We start from the raw sequence: 19,051 nt of genomic DNA, 5'->3' as shown, positions 1-19,051 counted from the left end.
TCTTTGGAGTGTGGGAGGAAACTGAAGATCTTGGAGAAAACCCACGCAGTCATGGGGAGAACGTAGAAACTCCGTACAGACAGCACCCGCAGCCGGGATGGAACCAGGGTCTCCGGCGCTGTAAGGCAGCAACTCTACCGCAGTGCCACCATGGCCGCAAATTAAACCACAGTTTTATCGTGTCAAGCTTCTTCGCACTTCCCTAAGCGCAATTCTACTGCCCGGCCAATTAACTTATGCTGGGGGCATTCACCTGGGATCCGGGCAACAGTTCAAACTGCCCAATTGATCTTATTTTGTGTGAGTGTGTTGTGATCCACTGGATTCCCTTTAGCCTGTGGAGAGATGAAAGCTCACAAACAGCAATCCATTACTATTTAATATTACATGTCTTGCACATCCAGTTTGTAAGTGAACTTTAATTTAAATAATCATATGATCAAATTAATGTGGCAAATAATAAAATGCGCATCATTTAAAAAAAAAAGTTTATGTATGGTATAGTGAAAATATAATTACACCAAGGTTTAAATAAAACAAATTGCTGGAGCTGATGGGGGTCTGAGATTAATTATTCCAAAGAACAGTACAGCACAGGAACATGGCTAGTTAGTTAGTTAGTTAGTTGAAACCGTACATTAGTTAGTTGAAACCATACATTAATGGGAGACCACATCAATGCCAAGGGATTCAAATAATGTGAATTAAAAAAAAGAGCAAAGGTTAACAAATATGGTCCTGAAACCCTCCTACAGGCTGGCACAGTGGTGCAGCTGGTAGAGCTGCTGCCTCACATTGCCAGGGACCTGGAATTGATACTGCTCTCAGGTCAAGTCAAGTCAATTTTATTTCTATAGCACATTTAAAAACAACTCTCGTTGATCAAAGTGCTTTACATTAGTGCAGGTACTGACATGCTACAAACAGTGGTACATAGATCAACAATACATACATAGATACACACACACACATACAGCACTTCCTCAGAGGTCCTCAAGAAAGGCTTGAGAGTAGAAATAAGTTTTAAGTCTCGACTTAAAAGAGTTGATGGAGGGGGCAGTTCTGATGAGAAGAGGGATGCTGTTCCACAGTCTAGGTGCTGCAACTACTAAAGCGCGGTCGCCCCTGAGCTTATGCCTAGACCGCGGGATGGTCAGTAATCCCAAGTCGGCCGATCTGAGGGACCTGGAGGCGGTGTGGTGGGTAAGCAGATTTTTGATGCAGGTGGGGCAAGCCCGTTAAGGGCTTTGTATACATAAAGAAGGAGTTGAAATGTATACGGAACCACACAGGGAGCCAGTGGAGAGAGGCCAGGATCGAGGTGATGTGGTCCCTTTTTTGGGTGCCCGTCAGGAGTCTCGCTGCGGCGTTTTTGACCAATTGCTGGCGGGACAGGGAAGATTGGCTGATGCCAGTGTAAAGGGAGTTGCAGTAATCTAGGCGGGAGGAGATAAATGCGTGGATGATCTTTTCGAGGTCGTCAAAGTGGAGGAATTGTTTTAATTTAGCTATTGTCTGAAGTTGGAAGAAGCTAGCTTTTACCAAGGCATTGACTTGTTTGTCAAATTTCAACGATGAGTCAAATATCACGCCACGGTTTTTGACGTGAGGTTTGAGTAATGGGATAAGGCTTCCAAGGCTGTCTGCTATCATTTTGATGGAGTCCGAGGGGCCGAGTAGGATTACCTCAGACTTACTCTAGTTTAGTTGTTGGGTTTCAGGGGAAGATAGAGTTGTGTATCGTCTGCAGAGCAGTGGAAGGAAATGCCGTGCCTTTGAATGACTTGGCCTAAGGGGAGCATATACAGGGAGAAGAGAATGGGGCCAAGGATGGAGCCTTGTGGAACCCCGCAGCAAAGGCTAGCTGGGGAGGAGAAAGAGTTGCCTATGTTTGTAGAGAAACCCCTATCTTTGAGGTAGGAGACGAACCAGCTCAGGGCAGTGTTATCAATACCAACCCCGTACCGGAGACGGTCAATTATGATGGTGTGGTCGACTGTATCAAATGCTGCGCTGAGGTCAAGACAATAGACAATAGTCAATAGACAATAGTCAATAGGTGCAGGAGTAGGCCATTCGGCCCTTCAAGCCAGCACTGGCATTCAATGTGATCATGGCTGATCATCCACAATCAGTACCCCATTCCTGCCTTCTCCCCATATCCCCTGACTCAGTTCTCTTTGAGAGCTCTATCTAACAGGTGCTGTCTGTGTCCATGTGGGATTCCTCTGGGTGTTCTGGTTTCATCCCATATCACAAAGATATGTGGGTGTGTAGGTTAATTGGCTTCTGTAAATTGTTCCTAGTATTCAGAGAGTTGATGCGAAAGTGACATAACCAGTGTGAACAGGTACGCGATGGTCGGCCTGGACTCCAGGGCCTGTATCTTACAATCAGTCAATTTAATCAATCAATTTGAATATCATTTACGTCAGGGTAGGTAATTGATTTTACTAAGTTTGAAATTCTGTGGCCTTTGACTAAATTGAGCTGTTATCTTCAGTATGAGACCACACCCTTTCATGATATCCCTGTCGGTAGATTTGCATGAGGTGGAGTATCCATGTAAATCCATCAAATAATTCTCATCTATTTATGGACAATAGAATGATTTTTATCTTGAGTTTGTCATATTTTAAGGTTAGTTGTTCATTTAAAAGAGTTTAATGAATTAGGAAAGAAACGGAATGCATGATAGAAAATCTTTAGCATTATGGGGATGTGGCAGACGTAATGGACATTAGAATGGTAACTGAACTTTTATGCAGCAGGCATCTCCCTCCTCAGTATTGGCTTGTCGAGAGTTACAGCGATCTGTTGCCGTGGATGAACAAAAGCTGTTTATCAGCTGATTTCCCTCAAGAGCTGGCCTTTTTCCGATAGGCCCATTTTCCCCCTTTGTTTTCTGTTGTCATGGCGAACCGTATGGTTAAAATATTAAAGAGCTTTTCTCTGTATAACATCAAAGTGGGGTCAATTAGCTGGATGAAAAGAACAGGGAGGACCTTGCGCAGTTTCAACGTCATTATGATGGTCAGAAAACGATGGCTGGTAAAATAAAGAAGTGTAAATGTAATTTGCCGTATTTAGTTTTCTAAATTATCTGATTTTAAGTAAAGGATACACTGTTTTGGTTTAATCATTATTCAACTTGTGTATTTCTTAGTAAAATGGCCATTTAAAAATTCGGTCCATTTTAAAAGCAACAGGAAAAAGACAAAGGGCAATATTTAATCCATGAACAGTAAAAGAATGGTGCTTGCCACTGACCTTGAAACATGTCCAAAATGCTTCAGTGTGATGAGTGTGTGCGCTGCACATTTCCCCGCCCGATAAGAGCTTCTCTTGCATCTTCTGCAGGGGATTTGTGCTGCCTAGCAACAGTGATGTCATCTAGCTGGATAAGCAACCAATCGCATTAAAAACCTTCTCGCAGACAGCAGGCCAGAAAGTAGAAAATACAGTATATTTAACTCCCATTTTAAGTACTTAACAGCTAAATAAAGATTGTTGAGATTATTCATAAGAAAGGGATAAAATCTGAAATGTCATTTAAAAAAAATACCTAATGAAAGATTTTATTTTAATGATATTTTAATCGGGTCAGGAGTTTCCGACTTCCCTGCCTACTATTTAGCTGACTTCTTAGTTTTGATGGAGAGAAGGTGGCATTGTGCATCCTATGGAGAAGCAGAACAGAATGTGGATTATGCAGTCTGAACTTCTTCATTATTGTCCACTTGTCGCAAATTAGAGAACATTGTGAATTCCGATTGCTTGAAGTGGTAATGTCTGTAAGGTATTTCACTTTTTTTAATTGGAAGTAGACTTTCATGTAATTTTATTCATGATAATATAATGCTAAACCAATGAAATGATGTGTTTTCATTAAGTAGTGCCACTGAATCCAGTTCCTGTATTTATCTTTTGTTGCAAACAAATGATTTTTGACCAACGTCATTCTTTGGGCAACAATGACTAATCAGTGTATTACATTACACCAGAGAGCAGAGTTTAGAGTTGTGTAGTCTTGCCTCATTTCCCTCTTTCATAGTCTGCTCGAACCTTTGTAAGAATTGTGACTTCACCCTTCCTAAGCTAGCTATAATGAGATTGAGTATTATTTGTCATAAGAAGCATTGAGCATGGAAAGGGGCCTTTTGATCCACTGAATTTACACCAATCATTGGCTATCCATTTATAATAACCCTACACTAACTACTTCCACATCTATCCCCAGATTCCATCATTCACCTGCACTATGGGCAATTTTAAGAGGTCAATTAACCTATTAACTCGCATAAGTATGGCATGTGGAAGAAACATCTACACTATCACAAGGAACCTGGGTCTCTGGCATTGTGATGCAGCAGCTTTAACATAGAAAATAGGTGCAGGAGTAGCTGAGCCATTATGCTGGCCAATGATCTGCCTTTAAAGGATACTAGACCAAGTGCAGATCCATTGGATCTGCTCCTCCAACGCAATATTCCACCACTCACCCGTTCCCCCAACGAAACCCATTCCCCCAACGCAATATTCCACCACTCACTCGTTCCCCCAATGCAACCCGTTCCCCCAACGCAATATTCCACCACTCACGCATATTTGATTCATTGTTAGTGATAACTGTGTGCTCCATTTAACCTTCATGCCCAATTGTAGGACGTGTTACAAACTGTACACTGGAGAAATTCACCTTTTCTTAAAAAGGAAATCACCTGGGCAATTTTTCCCCTATTGTTTTTGTATTTGAAAACATGTTTGGCATTATTCACTGCAGCAGCTGCTTGCCGCTGTTGTAGCTGCCACTTTATGGCTGTGAAAGTCAATGGGTCAGAACATTCAGCTGTGATATCTGTAACAATATAGAACTGCTGTGGGGAGGAGGGAAACTGTGGGGAAAGGCTGAGTGTGTTGTGGTCATTGATCATTTTCCGTATCATGAGTGACCTCGTATCCTAGTGAGGAACAGGCTCATAGGAACATGACCTAACTTCTATATTCAATACTCTGACTGATGAAGGCCAAAGTGCCAACCCCCTTTTTGACCACCTTATCTACCTGCGACTCGACCTTCAAGGAACCATGCACTTGTACTCCTAGATCCTTCTGCTCTATAACACTTCCCAGAGGCCTACTGTTTACTGTTTAGGTCCTGCCCTTGTTCCACATCCTGAAATGCAAACACCTCACAATACTCTGTATTAAATTCCATCAACCATTCCTCTGCCCATCTGGCCAATCGATCCAGATCCTGCTGCAATCGTTCACTATCATCTTCACTATCTGCAAAACCACCCACTTTTGTATCATCAGCAAACTTGCTAATCTTTCCCTGCATATTCTCATCCAAATCATTGATGTAGATGACAAACAGTTACGGGCCCAGCACCGAACCCTGAGGCACACCACTAGTCACAGGCCTCCAGTCTGAGATGCAACCATCCACCATCACCCTCTGCTTCCTTCCATGGAGCCAATTTGCTATCCATTCAGCTATCTCTCCTTGGATCCCATGTGATCTAACCTTCCAGAGCAGCCTACCATGCGGAACCTTGTCAAACACCTCACTGAAGTCCATGTACACAACATCTACAGCTCTGCCCCCACCAACCTTTTGGTCACGTCTTCAAAAAAATCAAATCAGATTTGTGAGACATGACCTCCCACGTACAAAACCATGCTGACTATCCCTAATCAGCCCTTGCCCATCCAAATGCCTGTATAACCTAACTCTCAGAATACTCTCCAGTAACTTACCAACTACAGATGTTAAGCTCACCGGCCTATAGTTCCCAGCATTTTCCCTGCAACCCTTCTTGAAAAGAGGTACAACATTTCCAGTCTTTTGACACCTCTCCTGTATTTAAGGACGACTTGTAAATTTTAACCAGGGCTCCTGCCATTTCCTCTCTAGTTTCCCACAATGTCCTTGGATATATCTGATCAGGCCCTGGAGATTTGTCTACCTCCAAACATGACAGTACCTTCAGTACTTTTTCGACGGTAACCCTGACTGCTCTCAAGACACTTCCAGTGACTGCTCCAATTTCCTCCGTCCTACTGTCTTTCTCCTCGGTAAATACAGAGCAGAAATAAAATCATTTAGGACCTTGCCCATCTCCTGTGGCTCCACACAGAGGTGACCGTTTTGATTCCTGAGAGGTCCCATTCTCTCTCTCTCTCTAGTTACTCTTTCCCCCCTGTAGTTGCAATCTTTCTGAGTGATGGAGATATGGGGCATAATGTGATGTATCCATGTTTCCTACTAATACAGATCTAGATGGGGATGCCAGCTGCAGAAGGATGCGAGAATGCAAAGAAATGTAGGCTGACTGAGTGATTGGCGCAAAGTTGGAAGGTTGTGTAATTTGTAAGGAATTGCAAAATTATCCTATTTTGGTGTGATTAGGCAATGAGTAAATGTTATTCATACAAATTCCCGGAGGTTGCAGTTGGTTGCCTGAGGTTGCAGGTGCAGTGGAAGCAGGTAGGGAGACTGTCAAAAACCTCCCAGAACCTCCGTCAACCGCACGGAAACCTTGGGCGGGGCGCAAAGTCTCCAGGGGTTTCCGTTCAGGTTTCCTAAGTGGGACAGGGGCTTCTCACACTCGATTCCCCCAAGACCTGAGTCTGCACAACCATGCTTTTGTCATCTACGACGAGCCACCACAAAATGTTATTCATTGAAATGTTGGAACTGCAGATTTTTTAAACAGACTCAGCGGGTGCAGCACATCTATGGAGCGCAATATAGGCACGTTTCGGGCCGAAACCCTTCTTCAGACTGAAAAGAAGGGTTTTGAAACGTCGACTATTTCCTTCGCTCCATAGATGCTGCTGCACCCGCTGAGTTTCTCCAGCAATTTTGTGTACCTTCTGTTATTCATTGAAATTTGGTTATTTTTTAAACAGATCACTGCCACTGACAGCAATCAGGGAAACAAACATGAAATTCACCTTTTATTGCAAGAGGATTGAAATGTAAGAATCTGTAAGTCCTACAATTTAATAGAGCTTTTGGACAATAGGCTACTTTGATTGGCTTTTTTAGTATAATTTAGAAATACAGTGTGGAAACAAGCCCTTCGGCCCACTGAGTCCACACCAACCAGCGATCCCTACACATTTACAGAAGCCCCGACAAAGGATTTAATTGCCAAACACGCAGAATTTCGTGCTCTCATACACTGGAAATTTATTATGGAGAGAAATTTATTATAGAGAGAAACTGGGTGTGACATTTGCAACTTGTTTTTGTGTAATAAATCACAAAATATGCATTGCAGCTGGTGCTGAAGGTTATCTGAAATCGGGGGGGGGGGGGGGGGGGGGGGGGGGGGGGGGGGGGGGGGGGGCGGTAATATCCCCAGTAAGTGAAAATTGCTGCAGTTAAGGGCGGCACAGTGGTATAGTTGCTGCCTTACAGCACCAGTAGACCCTGGTTCGATCCTGACCACGGGTCCTGTCTGTACGGAGTTTGTGCCTTCTCCTCGTGACCTGCATGAGTGTTCTCCAAGATCTTCGTTTTCCTCCCACACTCCAAAGACATACAGGCTTGTAGGTTAATTGGCTTGGTACATGTATAAATTGTCCCTCGTGTGTGTAGGGTAGTGTTAATGTGCGGGGATCACTGGTCGGTGTGGACTCGATGGGCTGAAGGGTGTGTTACCACACTGTATCTCTACACTAAACTAAACTATATCTGTATTGGATCAGATGGGAACTTTTTACCTTCCCCATGGTTTTTCTCATTTTCGTATTCTGATTGTGAAATCAAGAGATCAGAAAGCAAATGTTAAACAGTTGGGAGTTGGTTGGCTGAATGTCACAACAGGCTCAACTTGCACTTTATAAATGGGGATTCAGTCCTATAATTGTTCTAGGCATTTAGGATGAAATATATTGTGTATCTGTTCATCTGCTGAAGATGCATTGCCTTTGCCATTGTGCTTTGAACATGAGACACTAAACACTAACTTGTATCTTTGAAATGCCTTTAGATTCTAACAATATATAGGCTATGTGTGGAAAATAGGTAATGTATTTACCTCAAGCATTTCTTGCAAGATTTGGAATTATAAACCAATTAGATACATGGAGAATATATCAGATAAACACAAAATGCTGGAGTAATTTCAGAAGAAGGGTCTCGACCTGAATCCTCACCCATACCTTCTGCCTGTCCCGCTGAGTTACTCCAGCATTTTATGTCCATCTTGAGAATATATCATGGTTGGGGCAGGCCAGTCCCAGTAAGGAAAATAGATAAGAATGGCCACGATAGGGAACCATGCTTGTCTAAAGAGGTTGTAATTTTGGTCAAAAATATAAAGAAAGTGTATGAAAGGTGAAATCAGATGGGGCCTTTGAACAATATAAAGTAGGTTAGAAACAACTAGGGTGGACAATTAGAGGGTGAAAAGGGGCCATGAAATGCCATTAGTGAGTCGGATTAAAGAAAATCCTATGGCGGCTTGGGATTTTCTTTAATCCGACTAATGACATTTCATGGCCCCTATTCATCCTCTTAATTGTCCACCCGAGTTGTTGCTAAAAACAAGGAGAAGGTAGGATTGCTCAAGGGTAAAGGAGGACATTTATGTTTGGAGTCGGAGGATGTAGGCACAGTATTAAATTAGTACTCTGTATCTCTATTTGCCAAGGAGGAGGACATGGAGGGTATTGAGAACAGTGTGGGAACTATTAGAATTCAGTTTGAGATCTAGAAGGTGGGGGTATGTGGGCTCTTGAAGAGCATTAAGGTGGATAAATTCATAGGGACTAATAGGATCTAAACCAGTTTTCAGAAAGACAAGAGGGAAATGCATGGGCCTCGATGAAGCTCCTTGTATCTTCTGGAGAGTTGCTAATATTGTCCCTTTGTTTAAGAAGGGAAGTAGAGATAATCCAGGAAATCACTTCAGTGGTGGGAAATTCACCACCGATTTTTCAAATACCGTTGGTTCCAAGGCCTTGCTGGATTATCCGTTTCTCTGGACCAACAGGTATCACAGCTTGGGGGCCGGGGGGGGGGGGGGGGGGGGGGGGGGTGGGGAAGTTGAAGTTGGCAATCAGATAGATCTGCCAGCTCTGGCCAGGCCAAGTTCCTGACCTCAGCCGGTTTCGGCACCACGTCCTGGGGGGGGGGGGGGGGGGGGGGGGGGGGGGGGGGAGTTCAACTGCGTTCTAATAATTTTGTCCAGTTTAATGGAGGTGCCAGACCACTGATTGCGAGAAAATTCTCCTGAATAGGATTTACTTCCATTTGGAAGAGAAAGGGCTGATTAAGGACCGTCGGCATTGGAATGAGTTTAATGAAGAATTGACAAAGGTGATCGGTGAGGGCAGTGCAGTGGATATGGCCCATATGGATTCTAGTAAGGAATTTGATAATGTCCCTCATGGTAGAAAACTAGGAGGCATGGGATCCATTGTGATTTTGGTTATTTAGATTTGGAACTGGTTTCATCATAGAAGACTCTGGTAGAAGGGTATGATTCTGGCTGGAAGACTGTAACCAGTGTAGTTCATTTTGACCTCTTTTTGTGATATAAATCATAAGATCATAATTGATAGGAGAAGAATTAGGCCATTTGCCCACTCCGCCATCAGAGATAGAATGTAGTCAGAGAGAGTAAGACTGGTGGGAAAACCTGGAAGGGGGAGGGGATGGAGAGAGAGGGAAAGCAAGGGCTGTTTATTTTCTAGGGACTTGCCTGTGCCTCCATCTTTTACTCCAACTCCAGTTCAGATTTCTCTAACTTCAAATTGCCCTTGCTTTTCCCCCTCTCCATCCCCTCTCCCTTCCCACTTCTCCCACCAGTCTTACTGTCTCCAACTGCATTCTATTTCTGTCCCGCCCCCTCCCCTGACATCAGTCTGAAGAAGGGTCTCGACCCAAAACGTCACTCATTCCTTCTCTCCAGAGATGCTGCCTGTCCCGCTGAATTACTCCAGCATTTTGTGTCTACCTTCGATTTAAACCAGCATCTGTAGTTCCTACACACTCCTCCAGCAATTTGTTTTTTTCCCTTAAACTAGTTCTAAGAATTTCAACATACCAGAAAGACAAAATTCGGCATGATGCACCATTGCATACAATAGAGTTTGGTGAAAGTTACATTTAAAATACATTAAAGAACAGCAGGTACAGTTTTACAGTTACATTACCAGTAACCGTAAAATTATAATTACAGTAGCAGTAATAACCTGATATATTTAATTCTGCAACACCAAAGGTTGATAGGTTTATTTCCATAATGCCAACTTTGCTTTAAATATGAATCAGTTTTTACCAAGAAAAAATAATTTGTGAAACAGTTGTCCTCAACTCTCAAAAACGCAAGGTTAGTACATGAACTTCTGATTTAACTGCATGGAAATATAATTTGTATACTTTTGCCTGCAAGTGCATGTTGTAGACCTCACATTAATTTAATTTTCAGCTTTCTGCAGTATTGCACACATTTAATTTGGTCCTCATTTAAAGACATATATTCTGTTTTTTTACTTACTAAATGTATATATATTTATAGTTAAATACAGAGCTTTGGGAAAATTGGAAGTATAGTTCCCAAAAGAAAGTAACTCCTCAGATCCTAACTTGTATGAACTGAATATCTATATGTTTAGGACTTCCGTTTCCTTCTGGGCAGTACTGTTCATGATGTGTGCTGAAAGTTATGAACATGGGAGCCAAGCCTTTAAAGCAAAATTATTTATTTTTTAAAGCCTAGTTTGTAGGATTATAATAGACTAATTTAGTCATTAAAACAAAAACTTGGCAAGTTCCATGTAAGAGGTAAATGAATCTGCTGCTATGGAATACATTTGTGTAGATCTTCTACTTGCAAGGAAATGATCTAAAATGGCAGTTTTAGTCATATAATTGTAGACCAGGAAAACGCTTTGTTGATCAACTAGTAAGATTGCAATTTATTAAAAAGGAATACATTTAAATAATGAAAGTGAATCTCCCTGTTTGTTGCTGTAACTTAACTATAATCTAAAGCAGTACAGCACAGGTGCTGCGATATTAATTTAGCAAGGAGGTTATCTCAATATACTGCCCATGCAGATATTTCGTCTGCACATGATCCATATCCCTCCATTCCATGCTTATTTCTGTAACTATCCAAAAGCCTCTTAAATGTCACTATCGTTTATGACACCATCACCATCCCTGGCAGTGCGTTCCAAGCTCCCATCATACTCCACGTATGACAAAACAAAAAAAAAAAAAACACAATTTACCCCACGCATCTCCTTTGAACTTTGCCCCTCTCAGCTTGAAACTATGCCCTCTAGTACATGACATTTCCACCCAAGAATAAAGCTTTATCTGCCTTATTACCGAAGATTATCTACCTTATATATACCATTCATAATTTAAAACGTATCAGATCTCTCCTGACCCTCCGACGCTCCAGAGAAAAGCATGGAAGAATGTCTTAAGCTCTGCTCATTGCTAATACCTTTGAATCCTGGTAAACCTCTTCTGCACACTCTCCAAAACCTCCAGATCCTTTCTGCAACGAGGGGACCAGAACTGCACCCAATACCCCAAATGTGGCCTAAGCAAAGATGTACTGAGATTTTGTTCTGATATCCTTAAAACAATCTAAATCCACAGCAATAACTCCAGAGAATCAGCAAATGTTTCATCAGAGTCTATTTAAATTTGCCATCATCCATTTTGTCTACAATCAGTAAAGCATTCGGTGTAGTAATGTTTTTTAAGAACCCTTTGCATTTTATTCTTCTTTCCACAATTTCTATATTTAAATGAAAATCATCAGATGCTGTCTATACCACCTCCTTCTATTGGGATGGAAGGATGTTATGGATCAGTACTTTTGCATACTCATCTTCAATGACATTGTACAGTCTTTGCCATGAGTCATAATTCAAAGAAAGTATTCTTGGTTAATTATCCTAATTTCAAAATGTCAATCCTTTTAGGAAATATTTTGACCAACTAATACTACAAGCTGTGTATCATTAAATTGTTATACTAATTCCATGCCTCATTTGACAGATAGAATTTATGCTGTTACACACGGGACAAGGATACATCTGTTCACGATGAAATGAGAAGAAAAACTATTATATTGGTGCTGCTTGTAGCAGGATATAATTTTCAGCCCACAAAGACTGAGTTTAGTGAACCAAAATGAAGGCTTGGATCGAGTGGATGTGGAGATGATGTTTCCACTAGTGTGAGAGTCTAGGACTAGAGGTCATAGCCTCAGAATTAAAGGGCGTTCTTTTAGGAAGAAGGTGAGGTCATAGGGTGGTGAATCTGTGGAATTCTTTGCCACAGAAGTCTGTGGAGGCCAAGTTAGTGGATATATTTAACGCAGAGATAGATAGATTCTTGATTTGTACGAGTATCAGGGGTTATGGTAAGAGGCAGGAGAATGAGGTTAGGAGGGAGAGATAGATAGTTGACTCGTATGGCCTAATTCTACTCCTATCACATATGATCTAATGATCTAAGATTGGTTTTAATCTGAATAGTTGGAAGTGGGAAAATTCCATTGTTGCTGGACATCAGATGTAAATCTATCAGACAGTTGAGTTCAAATTTGGAGCTACATCAAGTTCTTGCTAGTATAGAATGAATTGCTTTGTTTGAATTTGGGGAATAAACCAGTATCACGCAAAATCGTGTCGTTCTCATTTAGATTTTTTTTTGAGAGAGGATTTCTCAATACAGATGTTTCTTATTTGATTACAGTGCTCAAGCTTCAAATAACTTTGTCATCTGCAGTCACTTTTCATTCATAAATTATAAATATAATGTGTGTGTGTTTCATTGACTTTCACAATTGCTGCAGTGTTCCTTTGGCTAAATGTAAGCTGCTTGTACAATAGTCCTATCTTCCTTTAGCTTAATGGAGACCAGTTTACGTAAAACAATGTCTGGCACTTGTCATTAGTGATAGGAGCAGAATTAGGCCATTAGGCCCATCAAGTCTACTCTGCTATTCCATCATGGCTGATCTGTCTCTCCTTCCTAACCCCATTCTCCTGCCTTTTCCCCATAACCCCTGACACCCATACTAATCAAGAATCTATCTACCTCTGCCTTAAAAATGGCCTCCACAGCCTTCTGTGGCAAACAATTCCACTGATTCAGCACCCTCTGATGAAAGAAATCCCCCCCTCATCTCCTTCCTGAAGGAATATCCTTTAATTCTGAGGCTATGGCCTCTAGTCCTAGACTCTCCCACTAGTGGAAACATCCTCTCCACACAAACTCTATCAAATCCTTTCACTATTCGGTAATGGTCACGCCTCAACCTTCTAAACTCCAGCGAGTACAGGCCCAGAGCCATCAAACGCTCATATTTATATTATGACATCAGGCTCTTTTATCCTAAAACAAATTTACAGATGCAATATTTCTCTGGATTTGAGCCCAGGTTGGGAACAATTTTGTGTGATGTAATTTGTTTGCAATTGGTGTCGGCCTAGGCTCAGGTGTTGGTGTTCCCACGTATATTTTTGTTTATTCAATGAAATATGGGCATTGTCAGAAGGGCCAGTATTTTTTCTCCTTAAGAATTTGGCAGTTAGTTGCCATCTTGCGTCATTGTATTAAATGTAAAAACCAAGATGCTTCCATAGACGTATTGGATTAAGGAGCTCCGGTATTTTGATAGTGATCGTGAGGGGATGACGATACACCGTCAAGTTTGGATGGTCTGTAACTTGAAACCCTGCAGGCGTTTCAGGCACCACCATTGTCTTTCTAGAAGATACGTGTCAAATGATGCTGTCAAAAGAGGATTTTGTGAATCGCTAAAATGCATCTTGTTGATGGTAAATGTTGAAGGCGGGATCAAATGGTCAAATTTGTGTAAGTTGCACTGTAACTGCCTGCAATCTAAATGGGTTCAAATTTGAGAGAATTACTAAAGAAATTCCTCCACAAAGAAATAGCCTTAGTTTAATGTCTCAGCCGTAACGTTGCATCCAAGGCTCTTTCTTTGAGGATGAGGAATTTCTTGTCACAGTGGCGTATCTGTGGAATTCATTGCCACATATGGCTGTGGAGGCTGAGTCTTGGGTATTTTTAAAGTGGAGATTGATAGGTTCCTGATTGATAAGAACGTCAAAGATTATGGGAAGGAAGGCAGGTGAATTGGGTTGAAAGGGAAAAATAGATCAGCCATGATCGAATGGCAGATCGAATGGCAGAGCAGACTCGAAGGGCCAAATGGCCTAATTCTATTCTTATGTCTTGTGCTCCCAATACATGAATAACACCATTTATTCAGTGTTTCATCTTGTGTCCTGATAAGTATTTATTGGTTACTGCCATCACATGCTCAACTTGGAGCCCTAGCTGTGCATAAATTATTTCCTACTGTTTAAGTGACTACCTTAAGAAGGACTTCACTGGCTGCAAACAATTTTTGGAAGTTCTGACGTTGTGGAAACATTATAGCAATGCTGATTCTTATGTTTTTCTATGATATTGGTTTACTCATAGCCATACAGCATGGAAACAGGCCTTTCGGCCCAACTTGCCCATGCCTACAAAAATTCCCCAATTACGCTAGTCCCATCTGCTCGTGTTTGGCCCAGTGGTGTCACAGGTAGATAGGATGGTGAAAAAGGCTTTCAGCACATTGGCCTTCATCAATCTGAGTACAGAAGTTTGGAGGTCATGTTGCAGAAGTTGGTGAGGTCACATTTAGATTACTGTGTTCATTCCTGGGCACCATGTTATAGGAAAGACATTGTCAAGCTGGAAAGGGTGCAGAGAAGATTTATAAGGATGGTGCCAGAACTCGAGGGCCTGACCTATGGGGAGAGTTTGAGCAGCCTAGGACTCTATTCCTTGGAGCGCAGTAGAATGAGGGGTGATCTTAGAGGTGTACAAAATTATGGGAGGAATGGATCAGGTAAACGCACAGAGTCGCGTGCCCAGAGATGGGGAATTGAGAACCAGAGGACATAGGTTTAAAGCGAGGGGGAGAAAGATTTAATAGAAATTTGAGGGGTAACTATTTACCATTTACAAATGTTGGGGTATGTATGGAAAGAGCTGCCGGCTGAGTTGGTTGAGGCAGCTTAAATATTGCAACGTTTAAGAAACGTTTAGACAGGTACATGGATAGGACAAGTTTATGGGCCAAACACAGGTTGGCGGGAGAAGTGTAGACGGGATCTGTTGGTTGGTGTGAGAAGTTGGGCCGAAGGGCCTGTTTCCATGCTGGATGACTCTTATGTCCCCCTAAACTTTTCCTATCCATGTGCCTTTCCAAATGACTTTTAAATGTTGTTCTTTGCCTCAACTGCCTCCTCTGGCAACTTGTTCCATCTCCCCACCTGTGTGCTGTGTGGATAAAGTTGTCCCTCGGGTTCCTAATATTTCTTTCCACTCTCATCTTTAACCTGTGTCCTCTGATTCTTGAATCCCCTACTCTGGGTAAACGACTCTGTCCATTCACCCTATCTATCACCCTCATGATTTCATAGATTTCTAAATCAAACCAGTTAACAGTGGCAGGGAAGAGCTGCAGATGCTGGTTTAAATCGAAGGTAGACACAAAATGCTGGAGTAACCCAGTGAGACAGGCAGCATCGCTGGAGAGAAGGAATGGGTAACGTTTCAGGTCAAGACCCTTCTTCAGACTGTCTTTCTGTCTGAAGAAGGGTCTCGACCCAAAACGTTACCCATTCCTTCTCTCCAGAGATGCTGCCTGTCCCGCTGAGTTACTCCAGCATTTTGTGTCTACCTTCAGTTAACAGTGGTATGTGTGTGTATGAGGGAACTGCAGATGGTGGCTTAAACCAAAGATCGACACAAAATGCAGGAGTAACTCAGCAGGTCAGGCAGCATCTCTGGAGAGAAGTAATGGGCGACGTTTCAGGTCGAGACCTGACCCGAAACGTCACCCATTCCTTCTCTCCAGAGATGCTGCCTGACCCGCTGAGTTATTCCAGCATTTTGTTTCTATCTTCATTTAACAGTGGCTTTAGTTTAAAAAGCAACAAGTGATGGGTGGAAATGAGAAAATTAAATATAACATGCTTTTCTCTCCTCTTCCTCCTACCATCCTTTCAAGTGCCCTACCTCTTAATAACATTGTAGTTGGCACTATTCCAACATAAAGCTTATTCCGTGGAGGATGGTTTGCATGCAGGGACATGCTCTACACACAATATTAAGGAGGTTGGTTCTTGCAGATGCTGGGCTTGTAGCAGCCTCCATGTTGCAATTTGAATTACCCATTTGATTTTTAAAAGTGGTTTCTTGGGGGTGGGGTTTGGAATTGGATAATGAATTTCAATAGGTGCGGTTTTTCCTGATCTCTGCTGCAGGGAACAGTGAGAAGCTGTTTAGCTGTGCCGTAGGAAAGCAATCTTATCAAGTCTGCTCTTCAGTAAGCCAGGCGGTGGAATGGCTGACAGCAGCGTTGGTGCTGTAGCAGAGCATGTGCTGGACCAGTGCCCGCAATTACTCACAGTAAAGGGTATACTTGAATCTGATCCATTTAAGTAATTAGAGATGATCTCCACTAAATAGGATTGATTGTGTCTCAGTCATCTTAATGACAAGGCACAATTGTCAGATCAAGTCAAAGCAGCTTTTGCTGAATGATCTGAAGTCATAGTCGGCTTTGTTTACTCACTGAATACAAATGTAAAGTCATTGTACAGCTCATTGTTACAGAGGGCGACGTGTATAATTTTAATTAATTTCAGTTAGATTGTCTAATGGATTAAATAATTTATTTCAATTTTAGCATGATTTGGTGAATGTGACTTTACCTATGTCTTACTGCAGATTGTAATGCAAAGTGCCATGAAGAACTATGTTTAATGTTGGTGTTGTCTGTACAGAGTCTCTTGGATAGCAAGTAACCCGTTACACCACAGGCGTATTGATACCTGTAATTTTCCCAATTGTAGGGAAGGCGTCTGCAACATTTGTAATAGTGGGGGGGCTGTATTTGTCTGTATTTGTGCTGCCATGTCACAACTGATTGATTTTATTTTCCCTGCCACATAAATACTTTTTGCTTTGTTTCTTTGTGCAGGGAGTGAAGCTGACTTTAGTTCATCCAGCAGCACAGGCAGCATCTCAGCACCTGTAGGTCTAATGTCCAACTCGGGGAGCAAGCGGAGCTCGGCTTCTCGCAGGTAGGCCGTGCTTTTGGTTTAACAAATAAGCAGTGATCAAGGCGTTAGCATAGAATAAAAATATGCTTGTAAAAAACAGGCAGAAATTTGGTCATGTCAAGCTTTCATTTAGCTTATAAATGTGTGAAAACTTAGCTGCTCTAAACAAAATATATATGGATTTTACATGGTTAATTACTGAGAGCCCAGTGTTTAATTGTCAAATGTACCAACAAGGGAACCATGAAATTCTTACTTGGAGTCAGGGAATGATACGTTGTGGAACAGGCCCTTCAGCCCAACTTGCCCACATCGGCCAACATGTCCCAGCTACAATAGTCCCACCTGCCTGCACTTGGTCCATATCCCACCAAACCTGTCGTATACTTACTGCAGCATTACAGACCTGTAACACAATACAGGTGCACAACCTTTTATCCGGTGTTCCAGAAACCGAAAAGCTCCGAAAACCGGTCATTTTTTTCCAGATGTCTGCGCACCAAAGCTCGCGTTTGGCGCCAAATTTGACCCAAAACGACCCATGGTCAACCCAGGTCTGTACTACTGTAGCGGCTGCCTCCTCCCTGGAGACCGGGAGACGCTTAAACATCTGTAAATCATTGCTTAAATGTTAGTCAGTTAGTTTGGAGGGCTTTTATGTGAAGGGGGGTGAAGGGGTAAACTTTAATTCTTACAATCGGAGAAAACTTTACACAGTAATAAAGGCCGGTTTAAGGGCGGCGCCGGTTTGCTCCCCGACCCCGGCAACTCTAGAGGCTGCGAGGCGCTCCAAATCCAGCGCGGCCCGCGGCCGGACGGAGCCCCCAGCCGACCAGGTAGGTAGGGGACTAAGAATTAGGTCCCCCTTCACCCCTACACCACAACAAAACATTGGATCCCTCCAAAACTAACTTAGCAGGCAATGAGGCAGCATTCTCCGGGGGAGAGAAGGAATGGGTTGATTTATATGCTTCTCGTTTAGGACATCATGAAGGCATTGCAGTTATAATTTCTTCCTTCCACGAAAATGTCCGAAATCCGACCTGGTCCCAAGGCTTTCGGATAAAAGGTTGTGGATAATGAATAATCAACAATAAAAACTTTACACAGATAAAGGCTGTTTAAGAGGCAAGTTGATTTTTATGTGTATGAAGGAAGTGGTTTAAACCAAAGATAGGTACTTCAACAAAATGCTGGAGTAACTTAGCAGGACAGGCAGCATTTCTGGAGAGAAGGAATGGGTTGATTTATATGCTTCTCGTTTAGGACATCATGAAGGCCTTGCAGTTATAATTTCTTCCTTACAACTCCAGTGGCCTTAATTCAATCCTGACATTCTTCCTATCCCTATGGTTGCCACCTGGTGCTCCTGCTCTTCACCCCCACCCCCCTCCCCCTGCCTTCTCCACCAATCCAAAAACATGTAACTCCATGTGGAGTCGGTGCACCAAAGGACCTGCTTCTGTGCACTGACTCAATTTATCAATTTCTCCATATCCAGAGTTTTATTTTATCTCTGTATGTGGCACAGTTTCTAGCCACTGCTGCTTCCTGACTACGTAGTGCATTTTGCAGGCATGTTCCTTGGGTGCAAAGCACACTCCATCTATCTTGTCCATCTGCTCTTTTCACAAATAACTCCCAAACACCTAAACACTTGTCGGTGAAACTCAACACTCCCATTTTGGGTTTATCAAACTCAACACTCCCATTTTTTCCCTTTGGATCTGCCTTTAAATATTTTGAACTTTGTTGGAGAAATGGTCAACTTATGCTGCCACATAAAGCAAGGTGGGATTCTGAGGAACATTCAGTGGACACTATAAGGGCAATGGATGAAATTTAAAAATGAAATGGATATTAATTTCCTGATTTACCAAGCTCACTAAAATATTCACATGCATTT

The 19,051-nt window shown here is 42.3% G+C and overlaps 1 protein-coding gene across 6 annotated transcripts in view; it reads left to right on the top strand.

Moving 5' to 3' along the window:
• The window catches only part of sybu (syntabulin (syntaxin-interacting)), a 90,141-nt gene that overhangs the window by 45,817 nt on the left and 25,273 nt on the right, over positions 1–19,051 (top strand). For 5 of the 6 annotated variants that reach the window (XM_055633757.1, XM_055633753.1, XM_055633754.1 and 2 more), the window contains one exon: positions 17,064–17,166. In XM_055633757.1, the coding sequence (XP_055489732.1) occupies positions 17,064–17,166 (103 nt within the window). Of the gene's footprint in view, positions 1–3,029; positions 3,052–17,063; positions 17,167–19,051 lie in introns of those variants that run through there. The other variant, XM_055633758.1, reaches the window with a different exon arrangement.

This window comes from Leucoraja erinacea, chromosome 4, assembly GCF_028641065.1.
Source record: "Leucoraja erinacea ecotype New England chromosome 4, Leri_hhj_1, whole genome shotgun sequence".
NCBI lineage: Eukaryota > Metazoa > Chordata > Chondrichthyes > Rajiformes > Rajidae > Leucoraja > Leucoraja erinaceus.
Note: the sequence above shows the minus strand (reverse complement) of the source record. Positions and strands in the feature narration are given on the sequence as shown.